The 18787-nt window shown below is 36.4% G+C and overlaps 1 protein-coding gene across 2 annotated transcripts in view; it reads left to right on the forward strand.

Moving 5' to 3' along the window:
* The window catches only part of LOC134357404 (fibrillin-2), a 347942-nt gene that overhangs the window by 189593 nt on the left and 139562 nt on the right, over nucleotides 1-18787 (forward strand). For both annotated transcript variants that reach the window (XM_063068953.1, XM_063068954.1), the window contains 6 exons: nucleotides 615-833; nucleotides 2664-2810; nucleotides 4093-4212; nucleotides 8061-8186; nucleotides 8580-8702; nucleotides 16775-16897. In XM_063068953.1, the coding sequence (XP_062925023.1) occupies nucleotides 615-833; nucleotides 2664-2810; nucleotides 4093-4212; nucleotides 8061-8186; nucleotides 8580-8702; nucleotides 16775-16897 (858 nt within the window). The remainder of the gene's footprint in view (nucleotides 1-614; nucleotides 834-2663; nucleotides 2811-4092; nucleotides 4213-8060; nucleotides 8187-8579; nucleotides 8703-16774; nucleotides 16898-18787) is intronic.

Below are 18787 nucleotides of genomic sequence, written 5' to 3' on the forward strand. Positions count from 1 at the left end.
CTGCAGAGGCTGGAAATCCAAGCAACACACACAACATGCTGGGGGACCTCAGCAGGCCAGCTAGCTTCTATGGAAAAAAGTAAACATTCGATGTTTCGGGCTGAGACCCTTAATCCGGCCTGCCTAGTTCCTCCAGCATTGTGTGTGTGTGTTAAAAGAAGGAACTGATTTCAGTATTTCCTTGCTGAGCTAAGAATTTCTTGTCAATCTGGTTTAATGGGTTGCTTAACTGTGCTTAGTCAATTTCCTGCACTTTCGCTCCCTCAGTCCTTCCTTTTACTATGAAAGAGTTTCTTTTGTCCTTAGCTGTTGAGTTTTTCCAGCATTTTTGTGCTTTGTTTTAGATTTACAGAATCCGCAGATTTCTTTTTTTTCTTTTTCAGCATTGTGTTAATAATTAAATAATCTTATTTTATTTGTGTTGGAAGAAATAGAATTATTGGCCAGGGCACGACAATGAATTCCTAAAATCGCACCATAGGATAATGTACACTTACCTGAGATGCAAATTGGGCTTTGGCTTACATCTCATCTGAGGCTTTAAATCTATGCAAGTGTGAAAATGATGATGTGATTAACAAATGTAAAGTTAACCACATTTTCTTTTAACACAGATGAATATCGTAGACTCTGCATTGAAGGTGTTCCTGTTGTACAGGGCATTCCACACTATGATCCAAATTTTAGAACTGACAATAGGGGCTTTCCTAGATTTGATTTTCGTGGAGAAAGATACCCACCTGTTGTTCCTGTTACTCGACCTCACATTGTTAACGGCAACGCAAATGGACGTGACGGTACCCTCAATGGGCGACAAAGACTTCCAGATATCGGTAGGATATCATTATTCCATGCCTTTCTGTTTTTAACAACTCCCTTTAAACAAATTGAAAACATAAAGAGGGGTAATAAGAAGTTCTTTTCCAGTTCTGTAGTTTGTTAAGAAACATTCTGTCAATTTTATACAGTTTAATATTGCTGTGTTGGCCAAAATGTGCAGCATTTTCACTTCCATTTGTTGAGTGACTGAATGACAGTATGCGGGGGTGGATAACTTTTAATGTACTGTGTGCTTTACTATGATGCTCTAAATTAATTATTTTAAATTGGTACCATGATTGCTACTACTTTACAAACCTGAGAAGACATCACTGGAAAAAAAAACCGAGGCACAAGGAAGACTGCAGATGTTGGCGTGGAGCATCACACAAAGAATGCTGGGGCAACTCATCAGGCCGGGCAGCATCTATGGAGGGAAATAAACAGTCAAAGTTTCAGGGTGAGGCCCTTCATCTAGACTGGGGCTTTGCACTGAGTCCTGATGAAGAGCCTTGTCTCAGAATGTCAACTGTTCATTTCCTTCCATCGACGCTGCCCCCTCTGCTGAGTTCCACTGATAATTTTTGTGTGTTACTTAAAATGTATCTCAGCCTGGAAGAATACATTCCTAAAGTTTGGAGAATATATACTTAGAAACTGAATGACAAACCTTTTCTTGAACCCAGAGAAAATTATTCCTGGTCACATTACGCTATTCAGCAAGCATGCACACCTTCAAATCCCTTACTCACTCTTCTTTCAGTTAGTCCTGACGAAGGGTCTCGGCCTGAAACGTCGACTGTGCCTCTTCCTATAGATGCTGCTTGGCCTGCTGCGTTCACCAGCAACTTTGATGTATGATGCACACCTTCTGTAGCTTCTCACTTGCGTCCCCACCTCCCATCCACCTTTGATGCTGCACTTCCTAGTCTGTCTCACACATCAGATCCTGATCTCTCAACTCCACTCCCAAAAAAATGCAGTTGCATGCCAGATTATGCCAGCCACCATGATTTCTAATCACTCCATGCCCAAGAGGTCTTTTCAATGTTATGGCCGTTACCACTACAATTAGCTTTAGGCTGATCCTGTCCCAACCCCCTATTTTCACTCTTTCAACGTCCAGCCATTCCAGAAGTCTGCACCAAAGTGCTGCTGGTAAACAGCTGATCCTCGTGTGATAATATGAAGTGCAACAGAACTTGGAGGCAGCAGCAGAACAACGAAAGTAGTTGTTGAACCATCAACCCCATGCCATTCCAGCATACCCTCTAGGGTACAAAGGAATTTCTAGATTGGCATTTCTGCTGGCTGGATCTTTTGACAGATCTAGGTTCAAATAATATAACATAAAGGTTGCAGTCTCATGATTTATTGTTTCAAATACTAATTGAAACATGCATGTTTGAATGCTAGGAAATGACAGAATATGCCTAACATTAAATACATACATGAATAAAATTTGTATTTAAGTATGCATATTTAATGGTTTAAAATGTAAATACCCACTAATAGTTTGATGACAATTAGGTGGCAATGTCTGGAGTACAAAACCCTGTTAAATGAGTGCTCCCACGAGAAAATGTGGAATAAAAAAGTCACTTTATCATGATCTTTCCTTCCATTAGATCTTACAAAATTATCATTGTGGAACTCTCTTTGCTTCATTTATTTTTGAGATAGATAAAACTTCCCCTAAACTCAAATGAGATGTGAAATATCTCCTCATCTCCCTCACAAAGCAATAATTGTAAAACTGCTAGGCAGAATTCAATCAGCATTAAAAATTGTGTTAAGGTTGAGAAGTTGCTTTATTTATGTGTTACAATGGGAATTTGTTCCAGGTTCGTTTACCATTAATCAAACAAAACCCGACCTCTGTAAGCATTTTCCCAATCTCTGCAAGAATGGACGTTGTATTCCAACACCCACTGGTCACCGCTGTGAATGCAATATGGGGTTTAAGCAAAATATAGCTGGAGAATGTGTTGGTAAGAATCAACAAAGTTTACAAAATAGTAACGCTTTAAAGTGTTCTCTTTAAGTGCCTTCACTATTCCTTATTGGTAGAAGATGGTGCAGGCTTTAATTTTGGATACACTATAGCTTTCCAGTTACTATGTGGTGAGATTAGCTAGAATAGTTTGCTACCAGTTACTTCTAATTAGTAACACAGGAAGAATTACCTCTCTTCATCCTTAAACCTTTATCATCAATTCTTCTTCCCTAGCAGTTCTCAGTATTCTGCTAATTTGTTGTTTAACCAGGCACGATCAGTGTGAAAGTCTGTAGTAAATTGAGTGATACAGATCAGTAAATATATTAAAGTATAAATACTTATTTATATGAAATTACTAACATCAATATTCTATTAAGATATAAGGTATACTAAGACTCTGCTTGTTATTGTGATATAAATTCAAGTCACCATACTGATAAGAATAGTTTCACATCCTCTGAATCTTACCCGTGTTATAAGTACCATCATATTGGTAAAGTCAACTTTCTGGGGATGGAGAGCTCAAATATGTATTAGACCCAATGAGTGCATAAGCAAGGGGTTTATTGCCAATTTTAAAGCCCCATGCAGAATTTGGTTTTTAAATGAGGTAATAGGCTGACAGGCACTATCTAGGAGGCCTCAATTATAACTGCAGTTTTGACAAAAGATAGGTGTTTACAACAAAAAATAAACTAGTAGAGCTTCATGAGCACCAGTAAATCCATTGTGCATTCTGAAGTGAAAGGCACTAGCTTCCTGTGGGAGGAGCATCAGATATAAACTCTTCAAACAAAAACTCTAATGAGTCCAGGGCCCAGTGTTGGGTCGAAGCTCACTATGCAGAAGCACTTTGTCCTATTTCACATTAGAGCTAAGGTCCCCATGAGTTTGAATTGTAGATTTCTCTATGAGTTCCGTTTTCCAATGGATTTTTATAAGTGTGAAATGTGATTAGTAAGAATTCACAGAATTCTTCATTGAAGGAAACATTTAAAAGTATGTGTATTATTACACTGAACTTTGTGAAGAGCAATGTTCGACTGAAAAGAAAAAAGATTTTATTGGAACTCAAATTGTTCAGGATAGGAATTATTGTAGGATGAGTCAGTAAAGGAATTATACAGGTGTAACATTATGAAATAATTATTGTTAAGATTTGCCTGCAAGTAACAATATAAAATGTTTTTAGATGGGTTTTTTTTTACAAACGTTTGAGACATGCGGCTTTCCTCTTGAGTTTTCACTCTTGTTTCAATTATTGGTCTCCTTAGATTTTGATGAGTGTACTTCAAGTCCCTGTACAAATGGTGATTGTATAAACACCCCAGGCTCCTACCATTGTAAATGCCACACTGGTTTCCAGAGTACCCCAACCAAACAATCCTGCATTGGTAAGTGACATAATATAAAAGCTCTAATCTCAGAGAAAATAGTAATTCTTGAAAAATGCGCAATATTTCTGAGAAGGCATGTTTCTGTTTTGGATGTTCACAAAATTGATGAGTCTGTACTCCCAATCTAAGCATTCTCATTGCACAACAGTAAGAATGAAGGTTGTAGTGTATAGAATTCTGTTCCTGCAGATGGGGAATTCACAGGGCTGAGGAGCCTGCAGTCATTTGAGGGAAAGAATAGCACATTTGCCAGGTTCTTGACCATGATATTAGTGTAGAGAATTCAGAAAAGGTTTTAATGGAGCAGATTACAGAAAAAGGCTGATTATTAGCAAAATGAAATGAAAAGCAGAAAATATTGAAATACTCATCAAGTAATATTTGTGGAGAAAGCTACAGATGAAATATGGCCAACCAGAAATATTAATTCTGTTTCTTTCTCCAAAAACATTTCCTGGTTTGCTGTTTCCAGCAATTTGTTTTCATTTCACATTTTATCTGCCTCTTTTGTTTTTTCAATTAGCATGATGAAACATTTGGTGTGACATAAAGTGTCATGATAATAGAATTATAGTGTAGTCCAGAACTAACATAGCACAAGCATTGCATAGCATTGTGGCTGAACGTTTCCAGCATGGATTTGGTGGTGATTACCATAAGTGCATTTTTAGAAGACGTGCTTCAAAAGCAAAAAATACTGAGGATCAAAACAGGGGTCCAGCAGCTTACTGAGAAGAGCACAAACCCTGTGAAACTAAGCTAATATTTCCTGTTGAAGACCATTCATCAGGATTGGAAGGAAGAAAATAGAAGTATTTTGTCACTTTCTCCATTCTGATAAAGGGTTTTTGACCTGAAACATTAACTCTGTTTCCCTACCCACAGACTCAGCCTGACCCACTGAAAATTTTCATTTCTATTTCAGATTTCCAGTGGCAGCAGTTTTTTTTTAAATTTTCCAGTCAACATTTTGGATCTGCTGTGTTTCATCAGACTGATTAAGGGATAAAATATATTTTTCTGTAGTGGGGTAAGGATGTGTAGAACAAAGGGATATTTCTGGTCGGATCAGTGGAAATGGCTAATGGTAGTTGATAGAGGTAATGTAAGCCTCTTGGTCTGTGAAATGAATTATTAAAGTAGTGGTACCTGCCTGGCAGGCAGGACTTGGGAGAAGGATAAGAAAAAAATTAAGCCTACATAATATATCAACAGAAAATGGAAATGCTGGAAAATCTAAGTAGGCCAGCTCATATACTGTGGAAAGGGAAATTATTAATTGTTTATCTCAATGACTCTTCATCAAAACTGAGAAAGAAAGAAATAAGATGGTTGAGGTAGCATTTGAACCATAAAAGTGCCAGGCAAGGATTATCTCCAACAAGAATGAGTTCAGTTACCTCTCCTGAAAGGATGCTGATTGTCAATGTGAGTAACCATTGATCATAAATTTAATTGGGCTAGTGATAAATATTATCCCTCAAAGAGTAGTTGCAAGGCTGGGTATTCTATGGTAAGTATAATGCCTTCATTACCACTGAGATTTCATAGATATCAATACAAGATACATAGCCTTCACTTGCCTGGATGAGTGCACTGGATAGTGTCAAAAAAACCCTGACACGATCAGGAAAAATCATCCCACTTGATTAGTCCTTGATCCATATATATCCTTTTACTTTTTGTTGCACCAGCATCCTAGCTCTACAGTTACCATGTACAAAATTAAATTAACTTAGAAGCTTTCTTCAAAAGCTCCTTACAAACTGATGATCTATACTGTCTGGAAGAACACCGCCTTCCAGTTCACCTTCATTCTGAAAAGACTTGAAGTTAACACAAACTTCCTGAGCTTCTGACAAAACACACCCCTAATAAATTCTAAAGATTTCCAAAAGCAGCAAATGCTCCTTTTGTGAGTTGGTGTATGTGAAAGTTGTGAAGGGCACTCCACTGGAAGCTATTTATTTATTTTCTCCTTTTAAAGTTTCTTTCATTTGTTTTGTTGGTGTTACCATTGCAGGTTGTAGAATTTCAGGATATGGCTTAATTTATCCAAGAACTATCAAAGCCAGAAGAAAGTAAAAATTTTATGATTTTTGCATTGGTTAATTGTATGCTGTTACCTTTGGAAGCATTCAGGGCATTTTAACAATCTGAACTGAAACAAAAACCGCTTTATCAAACAGTCTGTATAAATTGCTGAAATTATGCACGTTAATGGCGGCTGCTAAAATACCAAACTATTAGGGAGGACGTATGATTGAAGTTCTGTATTATAATTTTAGAAAACATGCATATTTTAAAGTAGTTTAGAAATTGGATGAATATAACGGTCGTTTTGACCTTCTGCAGGTTGCACGATGATTATGGATGGATATTGTCTTGTTTGGCTACACGGTTTGCTTGTTTGACTTATTCATTTTAGATCAGAGCTACATCCAAACCGCAGCATTTCCCAACGATTATAGAAAAGGAGCTTGGAAAGGCTCAGTATGGTTTTCTGCCGCGTATATTGACACACACTGTGCCAACGTAAGCAAAGTAAAAGTAATGGAAAGGGTTTATTTGACATGTCTTCAATACCGTTAAATACCAAGAATTTTAGTTTAGATTTCCTTTTGTTGCTTTATTATCAGCTTATATCAAAACTCAATGAGCATAGTTAAATGGTCTGGGGGAAAAAGCCGCAGTTGAAAAATAGAACTGAATGTAAGAATGCTTATTTGTGATTCAAAAGATACAAATAGGAAATGTAAAGGCAAAAGAATGGATAACAAAGAAAAATTAACAGACAAACTGAAGATTAAGAGACTAGGACTGAGAGAGAGAATAATAAAAAAAATCTGAAAGCATTCATCCTTCCAATTCTGTACTTTATTGTGACTGTATGGACTAGATTCTGGAAGAATATTTTACTCAGCAAAATAAAAGCAAACAGTTCAATCTATTCGTGAACATAAAAAGGGTTAATGTTTTCTTTGGGCATTCTTCCCCGTAAGTTTCACCATATAACATGATAGAATAATAGCAAAGCTTGATAAATATTAGAAATGCATTATGTATGACCAACAAATAGTGAGAAATAATTGAAGAAGGGTTTTCCTCTTTAGGGCTAACAAAAATTAGATAGGACTAATATTTCCAAAGGTATTTTCACCAGTGTGACTGCATGTAATGGAAGAAATGGACACAGAAAGGAAAGGAACTCAACCTATGCTAAATTAATGTGATTAAGGAATATATGTCACTTGGCTGAGACACAGCTCCCTCTCGTTTAGATACAACAGGCTTGGATGGAGTCCATGTTACTGAGTGGCCAACCTCGGGTAGCACATAAAATTGTTCGCAAGTCTTTAAAACACTTGGGTCTCTCTAACGGTCTGGAGACATTGCTGAGCTTATAATGGAGTCAAGTAGGGTTAAATTTCATTGGGTCTTTGAGGCAGAATACAATGGGAACCTAAGTATTCCCTTGCTGTAAAGAAGCAGATCTCTACATCACAGAATTATGTCAGAATCAACTTCCACTTCATTCCCATTTCCAGAAGCAGTACTTAAGATGTGCCTTGTTAAAGGACAGAATCTTCATCAGATTGTACACTGCATGACAGAGTTAGTTATTGTCTTCACTGTTCCTTTCTATTAAAGCTCTTGGGTAATATGCAATTACTATATTACAAAAATAAATCATGAAGGTATTTTCTAAGGTAAATAAGCTTAGATCATTAAACTCAGAATTTTGTCAGGTGTATTTTGCAGTCATTGAAACATGCATTTGAGTGATTTTTTTTAATTTCATACTGTTACAACTTTGCCTTGTTCTATATTGTCTTTTCTTTCAGATATTGATGAGTGTATTCACAATGGACTTCTTTGTAAAAATGGCCGTTGTGTGAACACAGATGGAAGCTTTCAATGTATTTGTAATGCTGGCTTTGAACTAACTCCAGATGGAAAGAATTGCATTGGTAAGAAATTATTTCAGTTAAATTGAATATTAATGGGCATGCTCACTTCCTTTACCATCAGGTGCACCATTTATAATTTGTGAAAATTACTACTTTCATGAATTGAAATCTTAAAGATAATGTATGCACTTACTGTGAAATTAAAATTTTACTATGTAACTATTTTTAAAATTATTATAAGAAAAATAACCAAACCACTTCATTTAACTTTTCCATCCGGGTCAGTGACCCCATTCAAATGAGTGTGTCTGCATGAGATGTACCAGACTTGGCTAATAGAGGAGAGGAGGCCAGATACAAATTTTTTTCAGCCACTTAGGAAGAAATATTAAACAAAATAATCACAATCATACAATTAAATGAAAACCAATGATTACTTTCCATGTTTTTTAGATCACGATGAATGTGCCACCACTAACATGTGTCTGAATGGCATGTGCATCAACGAAGACGGAAGCTTCAAGTGCATTTGTAAACCTGGCTTTGTGCTGGCTCCCAATGGGCGATATTGTGTTGGTATGAGTAACTAGAGTGTCTATTGATGATTTATTGAATTTCAATTAAGTTGTCACAAAGGGAACTAAAGCAGCAAAGAAAGTCAGCAGAAATGCAAAACATACACTTTCTCAGCTTATAGTATATTCCCAAATGGTCATACCTATGCTAGAAAGTGTAAGTTCAGAACATCTTCAATCTCTCAATAGCTATAGAGAGCTGATCGAAGGGAAGCTAACCTGGGATTTCAAGGCTGATTAATGCTCAGATATTTGGACGGTGCTGCATTTAGTGTAGCTAATGCCTTTTAGCTTCAGTGACATTTCAATGCTGACTTCTGTTGTTATCTGTGTGGAGTTTGTACATCCCTTTGTGATCGCTGAGGTTTCATCCAGTTTCTTCTCCCAAACCAAAAATGTGTTAATTGGCCACTGCAAATCATGCTTGTGTGTACTTATGTGACAGAATCTAGGGGACAGTAAATAGAATGAAAGGAGGGTAAAATGGGTCCTTAATGGTCAGCATAAGCTCAATGGGCGGAGGGGCTTGTTTCTAGATTGTACCTTCCTATTTTGTAGATTTGCAATTTTTAGCTCCCAATAAAGCCAAAGGGTGCACTTGCAGATGTTTTAGCGGGGAATTGGGAATGAGAGAAAAACAAGCAGTCTCAATTCAATCTTGTAATCTCTTTTTTGGTGAGCACTAAAATTGGACCATTCATGGCATGAGCTGTGTTATTTCCCAAAATAACTTCCAGCAAATCTAGCAGAGGCAAAGCAAGGTATAGATAGTGAACTGTTGGGAGTTTTGCCATTTGCTATTGCTGAAAGCTTAGAAAAAAAGCCTTTTTTTAAGTGTTATTTTCTAGGTGTAGTTTTATTGCAAATTGCATGAAGCAAAAACAATATGAGGCTACTTCCTACAATGACCTTGCAACTTCTCCCCAAAAATTGCAAAAGCTCCATTTGGTTCATTGTCCAGCAATAGGCTTTGTATCCACGGAAGAGACAACATTGCTACAAATCGAAAGCAAATTATTCCTTACATGCATTGGATATGATATGTAGATGATAAATTATTCCATGGCAATGAATGCATTATGTTATTGGAACTTAAAGAGAAATGAATAAATATTTTTCTTTTTTTTTTCTTTGCGGGGCACTTCCGGTAGCGCTCATGGAGTGAAGTCGCGTTCTTGACTCGCTCCATTACCTCTGAGTTTTTTTTTCTCTATGGTCAGCTATACTTTAATTAACCATTAAGGCATCAACTCTTACAATACTTTGAATTAAACTGAATTCTCCGACAACTGGATGGAACTTAGATCTGCTATGTCTAAGAACGAGAAAGACGGCAAGGATGGTAAACCTCCGGTTAAACCGAAAGCTACGGATCTCCCTCCGACTGAATCACCGGTGACTTTGAAAGCGATATCGGAGTTAATTCAGAGGGAAATTTCAACCTCTGTTAGGGAGATGATTCGTACGGAAATTGCAGGCTTTGTTAAAGACCTGATTCATACGGAAATCTCAACTAATTTCCAGAAAATTGCCGATTTAATTGATAAGGTGCAAACATGTATTGCGGAACATCAGTCGGCTATATCTGATCTTCAAAAATTCGCGCAACAAAGTGAGCTTAAGATGGGGAAAATCGAAGAAACAATTAATGTAATGAAGAAGAAACTTGACTTTTTGACTTTTAAAAACTCTGACTTGGAATCTAGAATGCGACGGCAGAATTTACGAATGATTGGCGTGAGGGAAGCCGTTGAAGGTAACAACCCCATGAAATATTTCTCCCAACTTTTAAAAGATGCATTCCCTACTGTATTTCCTGACCAACCACCGCTACTGGATCGTGTTCACAGAATCCCATCATACTCGTCTAGGTCAGATAGACCTAGGCATGTTATCTTACGTTTTCATTACTTTCAAGACAAGGAGAAACTGTTTCGATTCGCTCGATCTAAAGGTTTCATTGATTTTTCGGATCTTAAGTTCCGATTCGTGGAAGATTTCAGTAAACCAATCTGGGACCAACGGGTCCGTTACAGATCCGTGATGTCGGAATTCTATAAGAGGGATTTAAGACCAGCGCTGCTGTACCCTGCACGTCTAAGGATTCGCATGTCAGATGGAGCCCTTCGTTTTTTTGATTCTCCATCGGATGCCCAGAGTTATCTGGATCAACTTTCATCTCCAACATCTTAATTGCTTTCTTTTTAATTTTCTCCGTTGATCGGAGGCTGTGAATTGGTTGGTTTTAACTTTTCTGTGCCCTATTTGGGCAGAAAAGTTTACTTTCGATTTCTTAATATGGCTACTAAACTTTCTTTTTAACTGCGTCATTTCTTTCTTTTCCCAGGGGATTCTGGGTGGTTACTTCCCTTTTGTCATCTTACGTATTTCCTGTGCGGCCTTAAATTTTGTAGTTTTTGTTTAAATTTTATTCTGTTTTGCTTTTTATAATCACTTTATGTTAATAATCCTATTTTTTTTGTCGCTGTGTCTATTCATGAGTTTGAGGTTTATTGTGGGTTTTTTTTAATATATATTTTCCGGCTTTTGTTCTGTTCTGTGTGTATTCTAATTGAGCTAACTTTTTTTTACTTATTTTTTTACTGTTTTACAATTAGCTGATCCTTTTCATATTTATACCTTTTTTTTAGGGAGCGTATACCGGAAGTCATGGGGGTAGTTTTAGCGCTTGCTTCTTTCTGGCGGGTCTGCTTTAGATTTTGCCTTGGGGTCTTGGGCTGGGGGGTGGCGGGAGGGGCTTCACGTTTTAGTTTGTTTTTCTTTGGGCTATATACATTATTGAAGTACTGGTTGCGTCCTTTTCCCCGGTATCTTTTGTATGCTCTGTTTCCTCTCCGGGTTTGTGGGTCGCGCCTATTGTCAATCCTCCTTGTTGTGGGTTGACTTTAGGATTTATGGAGTCTATTATTAATTTTGTCTCCTGGAATACTAATGGTCTTAATCATCCTATTAAAAGAAAAAAAGTTTTTAAAGTGTTCCGGAGACTTAAAGCACATATTTTATTTTTACAAGAGACCCATGTACGGAGGGGGGACAGACTACGTTTTTTCAAATTCTGGAAGGGACAACAATTTCATTCGAACTCCAATGCTAAGATTCGAGGCGTCTCTATTTTTATAGATTCCTCAGTTACTTTTATACAACAGGATATTATCTCTGATCCGAATGGTAGATTTTTATTGGTTAGTGGTTTACTATTTAATAAAAAAGTAGTTTTGGTTAATGTTTATGCTCCTAATATGGATTGTCCGGAATTTTATAAATCATTGTTTGATCAGTTTCCGAATTTGAACGAGTTTTCATTGATTTGGGGCGGAGATCTTAATACCTGTTTATCTCCAGCTTTGGACCGTTCGGCTCCTTTACGGACTTTACCTAATAAATCTGCAAATTTGATTAATTTTTTCCTTTCTGATTCTGGGTCGACGGATATTTGGCGTTTTCTGCATCCTCAGGAAAAAGATTTTTCCTTTTTTTCACATGTTCATCATTCCTATTCAAGAATTGATTATTTTTTTATTGATTCTCGTCTCATTCCTTCAGTGATTAAATGTGATTATGATTCTATAACCATTTCGGATCATGCTCCACTTAAGCTTTCTATTAAAATTATGGCCAATATACCAAACAATAGACAATGGCGTTTTAATTCGCTGTTGCTTCAGGACTCGGACTTTGTTAATTTTATGAATGAACAGATTGAGCTTTTTTTTATAATTAACCATACAGAAGATATTTCGGTTAACACTCTTTGGGACACTTTTAAAGCCTATATTCGGGGTCAGATTATTTCGTATTCCGTTGCTTTGAGGAAGAAACAGAAGCAGGAGGAGATGGCAATTGTGGACAAGATTAAAGAAATTGATAAGAAATATGTTATGGCTCCTTCTGAGGAGCTATACAAACAAAGAACTGAACTTCAAATGGAACACAGTTTACTACTCTCGTCCTCGATTGTAAACCAATTAAAGAAAACAAGAAGTGATTTTTATGTTCACAGTGATAAAATTGGCAAGCTGCTGGCTAATCAATTGAAATCTAATTATGTTAAATCTCAAATCAATCAGATTTATAACCAAAATGATTGATTGATATTGGATCATGTGGGGATTAATCAAACCTTTTGTGATTTTTATTCTTCTTTATATCAATCAGAGTCTCCTCGAGATTCTAAATATATGAATGATTTTTTAGATAAGTTAGACTTTCCTCAGCTTTCACAGGATATGTCTTCTTTATTAGATACTTCCATTACAATGGATGAGATTAAGAATGTTATTTTTTCTATGAATCTGGGGAAAGCTCCTGGCCCTGATGGGTTTACCGTTGAATTTTATAAATGTTTTGCTTCTTTATTGATTCCTTGGCTCTATAAGGTTTTTGAGGCTTCTTTGAAACTTGGTAAACTTCCGGAATCTTTTAATAGAGCATCAATTTCTTTAATACTAAAGAAGGATAAAGACCCTGCTCAATGTGCATCTTATAGACCAATATCTTTATTAAATGTTGATTCTAAAGTTTTTTCTAAGTTATTAGCAAATAGACTAGAAAAAGTACTTCCTTCTATTATTTCGGAAGACCAAACGGGTTTTATTAAAGGTCGTTACTCTTTTTATAATATTCGTACATTGTTAAATATCGTTTATACTCCCTCACAAAATGTTCCTGAGTGTGTTATTTCTTTAGATGCCGAGAAAGCTTTTGATAGAGTAGAATGGCCTTATTTATTTAAGGTGCTTGAAATGTTTAATTTTAGCCTGAAATTTATATCCTGGATTAAACTGTTATATCACTCCCCTGTAGCCTCGGTTCGTACTAACTCTTTAAACTCACCTTTTTTTCCTCTCTTTCGTGGTACTCGACAAGGCTGTCCTCTTAGTCCCCTATTATTTGATATTGCATTAGAACCTCTTGCAATTGCTATTCGAGAATCTTCAAATATTACTGGGATAACTCGGGGATTAAAGTCCCATAAATTATCACTCTATGCTGATGATTTACTTTTATATATTTCTAATCCTGAGAGATCTATTCCTGCTGTTTTAGAGTTATTAGCACAATTTGGTCTTTTCTCAGGTTATAAATTAAATCTTAGTAAGAGTGAACTTTTTCCGATTAATAAACATCTTCCCTTATATTATAAATTTCCATTTAAATTGATTAATAATTACCTTTCATATCTTGGGATTAAAATTACTTGTAAACATAAAGATTTATTTAAGACTAACTTTTTACCATTAATAGACCATATTACTCAACTTTCATCTAAATGGTTTCCTTTATATTTAACTTTGATTGGTCGTATTAATGCAGTTAAGATGTTTTTTTTTGCTAATGCATTTGCACTTTATTTGCATACTGATGATGGCAGAAGAATACCTCATTGCTTATTAACTTCATGCCAGCACCCAGCAGAGCAAGTTCATCAGTCTCACTTCCCTTTTCATTATTTCCCTATTCTTTCTCGTACTTCTTTAAATTAAGAAGTATTTTACACAAGCCAATTAGCCATACATAGATCGAACATCCTCAGGGAATTTTCAATATTATCATTTACCTGAATAACTGTATGACCAAGAGTTTATGTTATTTACCAGAAATGCATTCAGTGGCCACTTTCCTGGGTTCAGGAGTGGAACCTGGTGCAGTGTTCTGCTGCTGTAGCCCATCCACTTCAAGGTTCTATGTGTTGTATGTTTAGGGATGTTCTTCTACACACCAGTGGTTTAACACATGGTTGTTTGAAATACTGGTGCCTTCATGTCAGCTCAAGCCAGACTGACCATTTTCCTCTGACATCTCTCATCAACAAGGCATTTTCACCCACAGAACTGCCACTCACTTAATATTTTTTTTGCTCCATTCTCTGTAAACTCTAGAGACTATTGTGCATGAAAGTCCCAGGAGATCAGCAGTTTCTGAGATACTCAAACCAGCCTGTCTGGCACCAACAATCATTCCACAGTCAAAATCACTTAGATCACATTTCTTCCATATTCTGATGTTTGTTCTGAACAACTGAACCTCTCGACCATGTCTGCATGTTTTTATGCATTAAGTTGCTGCCACATAATTGGCTGATTAGATATTTGCATTAATGTGCAGGTGTACAAGTGTGTCTAATAAAGTTGTCACTGCAGGTGTACCTACTAAAGTGGCCATTGAGTGTATTTGGTGCTGCAACAAGTTTTCTGCATGCAACATCTTAGCGCTTTACCATCTTAAAGTTTTCGTTAAATAAATGAATAAAAACAGAGCAATGCAAGTTACTACTTGTGCAAATGCAAAAAATTCCTTATTGAACTATAACTTTTGCAATAACTATAACTAAAATTATTTATTTTTAAGTACTGCTAGTAATTATTTTCAATCTCTCTGATTTCAAGAGGTATCTGACAGAATGGTAGTGTGTTACATGAATGATTTGTAATATAATAGGCCAGAATTTACCATTACCATGAAAATAATGACATCTATCTTTCAGTAGACTTGCCCTGATCTGCTTACTTTCTGAGTTTTTGCCTGCAAGTTGTTACAAGTGAGAGAAGAGCAGCAGAGGTATTTTTGAACTCGATAGGAAAATACTGTCTGTTTGATACGGCAAAAAGGAATCATTTAATGAGCAGTGCACAGTCTGAATCAGGACATACAGGTTACAGTAGTAAGTTTGATATACAATTAAGAACAACATGCAAAAAATAAGTCGGAAAGAAAGATTGAGTGAAAGACATTATTGAAATAGCTCAGTTAAAAACCGAAAGAATGAAACTGCACACTGTCAGAAATTAAGTTTCAAGTCAGAGTGGTGGTTTGGGAGTAATTAATGGAAAGCGTACCTTTTAAAAAGGCATAACTTTCTGTGAAACATTTAACTGGGCTTGACAATGCAATTACGTACTTAAGTGTTTAATAAATCCCAAAGTATTGCATGGTATGTCCTAAATCAGTATATTTTTTATTAGTCTTCATTATAAAAGGACTGGAATATGAAAGGAAATAAATCTTTCTGCACTTATGCAGTATCTTGGTGAGACCATACCTGGGCTCCCTAGGAAATGAAGACCACTCTATCCTCAGAGGAAATGCAATAGACAATCAGGGGTTAACTTATTCCTTAGTCAGGGGTGAGATTGAATGGGTTAATTGGCCACTGAATATTGCCTCTAGAGTAAGTAAGTGCTTAAAAAAAGCAAATGGGGATGTTAGTGAATATCTGAGTGAGAATGGGATGCAGGAGTGCAGGATACCATGATGGAAAGGGATTGCTCTGCTGGGTGTCTGCATGAACTCAGCTGGCTGAATTGTCTGCATCTGATAAATAGTGCCTGTTAGTATGTGAAATTGAGTAGACTGTACATATTTTTCTTAGATTCAAAATGATAAGAGATTATATCCTGGAAACAAACCACATTCTTAAAGTTGATTCCACTCTTATTTCTCAGATTATTATGTTCTTATTTAAGTGGAGAACTAAACAACAGGCTGCTGTTCCCTGTATAGCGTATGTCAGAGTAGTGCATTTTGGACATCATCCTCTGGGGTTTCACATTCACTGCAAATGTTCACTTGAAGTTTTTGTGTGAATCGCTTACAAATAGCATCCTTAGAATCAACTTATTTTGCATATCTGGGCCTAATGTCATTGATGTTCTGTTGTGTAGTTTGAAATTATCACAAAATATTAAAATGTAATAACTTCAAAATAATCTTTGAGAATACAAGTGGAGTGGTTGATATTGAGAATAAAACAGCATGTTGTCATTGAGTACCTTTAGACTGAAAGGAAGAGAAAGGAAATGCAATGTTTCTAATTTACATGCATAGACTGTAAGGTCGTGCGTTCACTGTTTTATATATGTCAGTGTAAGGTCAAAGTGAATCTGACTTTCATTTAAAAAGGGTACTTTTAACTAAGAATGAATAAAACATAATGGTATTAAAGAAGGATTTTTTAATGTTAGCAGCAGAACAGGTGCTATCATTTTGTAATTGTTGTATAGACTGAAATAATGACATTAAGAATAAGATGACATGTTTTATTTTTCTATTCAGATACTGATGAATGCCAGACACCAGGAATCTGTATGAATGGCCGTTGCATCAACACTGAAGGCTCTTTCAGGTGTGAATGCCCCCCAGGCCTCGCTGTTGGTGTAGATGGGCGGGTTTGCGTTGGTAAGTTAGATTTTATAATTCTAGAGACCTGAGGAAGGACAGTTATAACACATCTGGCTGTCATTCGCAATTTATTCTTTCACAGGGTACCAGAATTCTTCATGTTTCAGAGATTCTGAGAATTCAAATAGCTTTGGAAATGTGAAATATTTTGCATTTAGGCTTAGACTATTTGAATGCCATCAGACTTACACATCTGTGGAAGAAAGCACAGAAGTAAAATCATTGAAAAAAAAGCTCAACCAGTCTTGTGTAAGAATAATTGAAGCTTCTGATGAACTGAATATTCAGCTTATTTATAAACTGTCATAATTAATTCAACAAAAAGAATTATGAATTACTTATCCACACACGCAAAATGCTGCAGCAGCTCAGCAGGCCAGGCAGCATCTATGCAAATGAGTATAGTTAAAGTTTTGGGCCAAGACTCTTCATCAAGACCCTCTCCAGATGAGTTCCTACAGCATTTGTGTGTGTTGCTTGGATTTGCAGCATCTGCAGATTTTCTCTTGTTTGTGAATTACTTACGGTAGTATTATTTACTATAGTAAAGAGCATAAACCTTAAAACTGACCATTTAACTTGCATTGGTGTAAAATTTGCAGCCGATGACCTACTATTTCACTCGTGGTAAAATAAGGAGTAAAACGCGTAGAACATGCACAGAATGATGTTATTGAAGTCTCCCCATTAAACATCAAACTTCTGCTTCCTCACTATGTTTGCTTGAATGATCAAAATGCCCATAATTGAGAGTGCCTTTTAAAGGGAGATCTGCTTATGTATCAGCATGTGTTCAGTACTTTCGAGGATAGCACAAAGTTGGATGCCAATGCAGACTTGTATCCAACTACTACACCTGATGTGGAGATGTCTCTGCAAGTTTCTGACCTGTTTTCCCTAAGTCTAAATGGCAATGAATCTAAAGTTTCCATTTGGAAACACACAGGGTAGTGAATGGAGTTATTATGGGCAACACAATGGGTAATGGTTGGAGTTATTATTCTGAATATTTTTTAAAAGGTAAACTTTACCAAAGTCATATTTTACCAATTTATCGCATTTTAGCCAGCCTTTTTTTTAGCTTAGGAACAAAACATAGGATGTGTTTACTGAACTAAACATAGGCATAATACATATTCTAGCATACATTTCATCACCTTTATTTCCCCATGTTGCCACATTATAATAATCATATTACTGGTTACTGCCCTTTGTAGTGTGGCATGTGGGGACGTCCATTAATGTCAACCAGTGGGCTGGACGATGATAGGCCAGAAAATAAGCACAGCACGTGAAGTGAGAGGAATTGCTGGGAATGTAACACTCATGGACTGTAGTAATGCTTGGAGGATGTCTTAATTCTCCCCAGTGTATCACTTGGAGCTGTAAAAGTTGAACCAGATGTCTAATGACTGCAAAAGGTCAGACCCCAATGGAGACTTCCCGAGCCGTCATATGTGGTTTAACATTCTCCAACAGAATTTTGTACTCTGTTGTGAATTGGTTAGAGACATGATTCTACTCATTCTGTTTGATCTGCAGTGTTTTACACAAGCCATAAAAATACATCCTTAATACTCACAGCTTGCTTTCAGTATATAAAAAAGCCAACTAAATGTGAAGTATTCCCTAGTGATGTCAACAATGAAGTTCTATCAGTGAAGATATTTTCCACTGTTCCTCAAGTATACTATGATATTAATCTGTTCTTAAAAAAAATGCAAGAACAAACAAGAATGAAAAACTAACTAAAAGGGTCAGTTCTGTTTTAGTTATCAGTAGTTGTGGAATATTTGAAGTCTGGAGTTACAACAATACTGCAAACCCAACTATGTTTTCACTATCAGTTCAGAGAGGGAACAGTGAATTATAGCTCAGAAAAGTATT

The sequence above is a fragment of the Mobula hypostoma genome, chromosome 16 (genome assembly GCF_963921235.1).
Source record: "Mobula hypostoma chromosome 16, sMobHyp1.1, whole genome shotgun sequence".
Classification (NCBI taxonomy): domain Eukaryota; kingdom Metazoa; phylum Chordata; class Chondrichthyes; order Myliobatiformes; family Myliobatidae; genus Mobula; species Mobula hypostoma.